Source organism: Frankliniella occidentalis, unplaced genomic scaffold (genome assembly GCF_000697945.3).
Source record: "Frankliniella occidentalis isolate FOCC.00 unplaced genomic scaffold, Focc_3.1 Scaffold28, whole genome shotgun sequence".
In the NCBI taxonomy this organism is placed as follows: Eukaryota; Metazoa; Arthropoda; class Insecta; order Thysanoptera; family Thripidae; genus Frankliniella; species Frankliniella occidentalis.
In genome coordinates this window covers 1,770,017-1,772,483 of record NW_026267158.1, presented here as the reverse complement: position 1 = coordinate 1,772,483, position 2,467 = coordinate 1,770,017, and the positions used below count along the sequence as shown (strand labels likewise).

General features: G+C 60.5%; 1 protein-coding gene across 2 annotated transcripts in view; it reads right to left on the bottom strand.

The window, feature by feature from the left end:
• LOC113208601 (natural resistance-associated macrophage protein 2-like) overlaps positions 1–2,467 on the bottom strand; it is a 4,205-nt gene continuing 1,738 nt past the window's right edge. Inside the window, exons 1-8 of one of the 2 annotated variants that reach the window (XM_052265624.1) lie at positions 2,250–2,399; positions 1,935–2,146; positions 1,459–1,581; positions 1,149–1,375; positions 918–1,056; positions 420–575; positions 173–331; positions 1–94 (exon numbers count right to left, since the gene is read on the bottom strand). In XM_052265624.1, the coding sequence (XP_052121584.1) occupies positions 20–94; positions 173–331; positions 420–575; positions 918–1,056; positions 1,149–1,375; positions 1,459–1,581; positions 1,935–2,146; positions 2,250–2,301 (1,143 nt within the window). In that variant the 5' untranslated portion in view covers positions 2,302–2,399 and the 3' untranslated portion in view covers positions 1–19. Of the gene's footprint in view, positions 95–172; positions 332–419; positions 576–917; positions 1,057–1,148; positions 1,376–1,458; positions 1,582–1,934; positions 2,147–2,249; positions 2,400–2,467 lie in introns of those variants that run through there. The other variant, XM_052265625.1, reaches the window with a different exon arrangement.

Below are 2,467 nucleotides of genomic sequence, written 5' to 3'. Positions count from 1 at the left end.
GTGAAAGCAATCATAAGAATCAGTGTAAAAAATGATGCACGCTTACCGGGAAGATGTCGGCGTGGGTGTTGTTGTTGGCCATGCACAGTGCCCTCTGGTATCATGTCAAATAGAGCAAGGGTCAGTTTTACAATATAGACACCAGAAGGATCTCCCCGGTCGCTCTGCTTACCACTTCTTGATTTGTCGTGAGGTAAAGCCCGTCTCCGAAGACGGCGATCACGAACAGGTTGATGATGTAAGCAATGAAGACGGCAATGCTCGTCTCTGCGAAGTAGTACTTGTTGGCTTCACGCACTTCCACGGGGTTGGCCTTGTCGATGTCGCGAGACTGTAGATCAAACGGCGGCATTGTTTCACGACGGACTGTCTCATCGTTTCATACAAGCACGATGGGTTCGCGGCGAATAGTCGTGTACCTTGACGAGCGCGGAGTGCAGGTACAGGTTGTGGGGGGCGATGATGGCGCCAATGAGCGAGATGATCTGCAGCAGCTCCTGAGTGCCGCAGCCCTCGCACAGCGGCAGCAGGGCGCCCTTGACCACCTCCAGCTGCGGCGGCGCCGACACCACGTACTGCAAGCAGCAGACCGACGCGGCGAGTCAGCCTCAGCGGGGACCTCGTCTCGGCCGGTCGGTAGTGGAAGCCCGGGCCGACCGAGGGGGAAACCGACTGTTAAACTTTGTGTCAGCCGGATTACGGATTACCTGGATTACCTCCGGAGTATCCTCCGGATTACGTTGCTTTTTCTGTAGGATTACCCCGGATTACCCCAAAAAATTTTCCGGATTACCCCCAAATTTCCCCGAATTACCCCGTATTTTTTTAGAATTTTCTCGAATTACCCCTGCCGGATTACCGAACGGCTATGTCAGCCGGATTACCTCAGTCGTTTCCCCCTCGGGACCGACTCTTACCTCGTAACCGAAAGTCACCGCCATGGTGGCGATGAAGAGGCCGAACAGCAGCTCGAGCTTCCGCAGGCCGTACCGGTCGATGAGCAGGAACGTGAACGTGTCGAAGATGGTGATGAGGACGCCGGCCCAGATGGGGATGCTGAGGGAATACCAGAGTAGTAACACCTGCCGTGAGTGCGAAGGGGCGGGGCATTGGCGGAAGGAGAAACGGGAGGGTTGTGGTGCACTCACAGCGTGTTGGACAGCAGGTAGAAGGCGATGGCCGTACCGATCACCTCCTGCATGTCGTTGCCGATGATGGCCAGCTCGATCATGAGCCAGACGAGGATGCGCACGGGCGCCGGGTAGTTGCGGTGGGCGTGCTCCGCCATGTGCAAGCCCGTGACGGCGCCGAGGCGCGCGGCCAGCCGCTGCAGCAGCAGCCCCGCCACCGAGGACCACAACACCACCCACAGCAACTGCGGGACGGGACAGCAGCCTCGGGTCAGCAAACATATCACAGCCAGCTGCTCGGAGGGTACTGGCAGGAGGTCACTCTTACTTTGTACTGCGCCAAGGAGCCCGCCTCCAGGTCCGCCTCGATGTTGCCCGGGTCCAGGTACGCGATGCTGATCAGGAACCCCGGCCCCGTGAACGCCCATAGCTTGCGGAAGCTAAAGGTGTCCTGCACACAGACGATTACAAACAAAAGGCGTCGCAAAGCTGGTACTTACAGATGACGGTAACACGGAACATTTCTACGAGGAGTTTTTACCAAGTACGTCCTCATCGTGCGAAACATCGTGCAGGTCTGCGGTGCTCGGACGCAAAACAAAAAGTTGGGAGAACCTACCTTTTATCACCGCCGGGTATGCGGAATTGAAGCATTGTATGATTGATCGTGTCTTATCGTGACAAAAGAGACACTTCCTTCAACAACAATGTTATCGCGCAAGGGGGAAAACTCGCAGCGAAGGTGAGTTTGTGGCGACAAGGATGTCTCGCCGCCTCCTCAGGAGAGGCGTCCTCAATCCTCACCTCGGGTGCGTCGGGGATGTGAATGCGGTGGTCCGAGTCCTCGCCGTCCTGCCGCTGGCGCGCGCCGAGCAGCGCCGTCCTCTCGGTCGCCGGCGGCGGCGCGGGACGGGGGGAAGACGACACTGATGAGGCGGACGTCGTCGTCGTCGCGGTCCCCTCGGCGACGCGGCGGCCCGCGAGGCGGCGGGCGGCTGCACCGGCGCCGCGCATGTCTGCACAGTACAGGGAGGGCCCAACAGGGGTGGTGAGAACTCGCGAACGACGGCCGGGGCCGGGCAGGCCGGGCGCACCAGGGCGGCGATGAGCAAGTCCAACCGCTGAGCTCCTTCTCCTCGTCCTCGGCGAAGGCCGCGGTGCTGGCCGCCATGCTCGGGCCGCGAGCCTCTCCTGTGCGTTTATGTCGTTACAGCGACCCGCGAGGCGGCGCGGCCCGGCGCGCTGGAGACCGGTCCACGAGTGGATAGGCGAACGACTGCGGGCTCCGGCGCATAGCTAAGCTGCACTTCCCCCCGCGCCTGCCCGCCCCGCCCCGC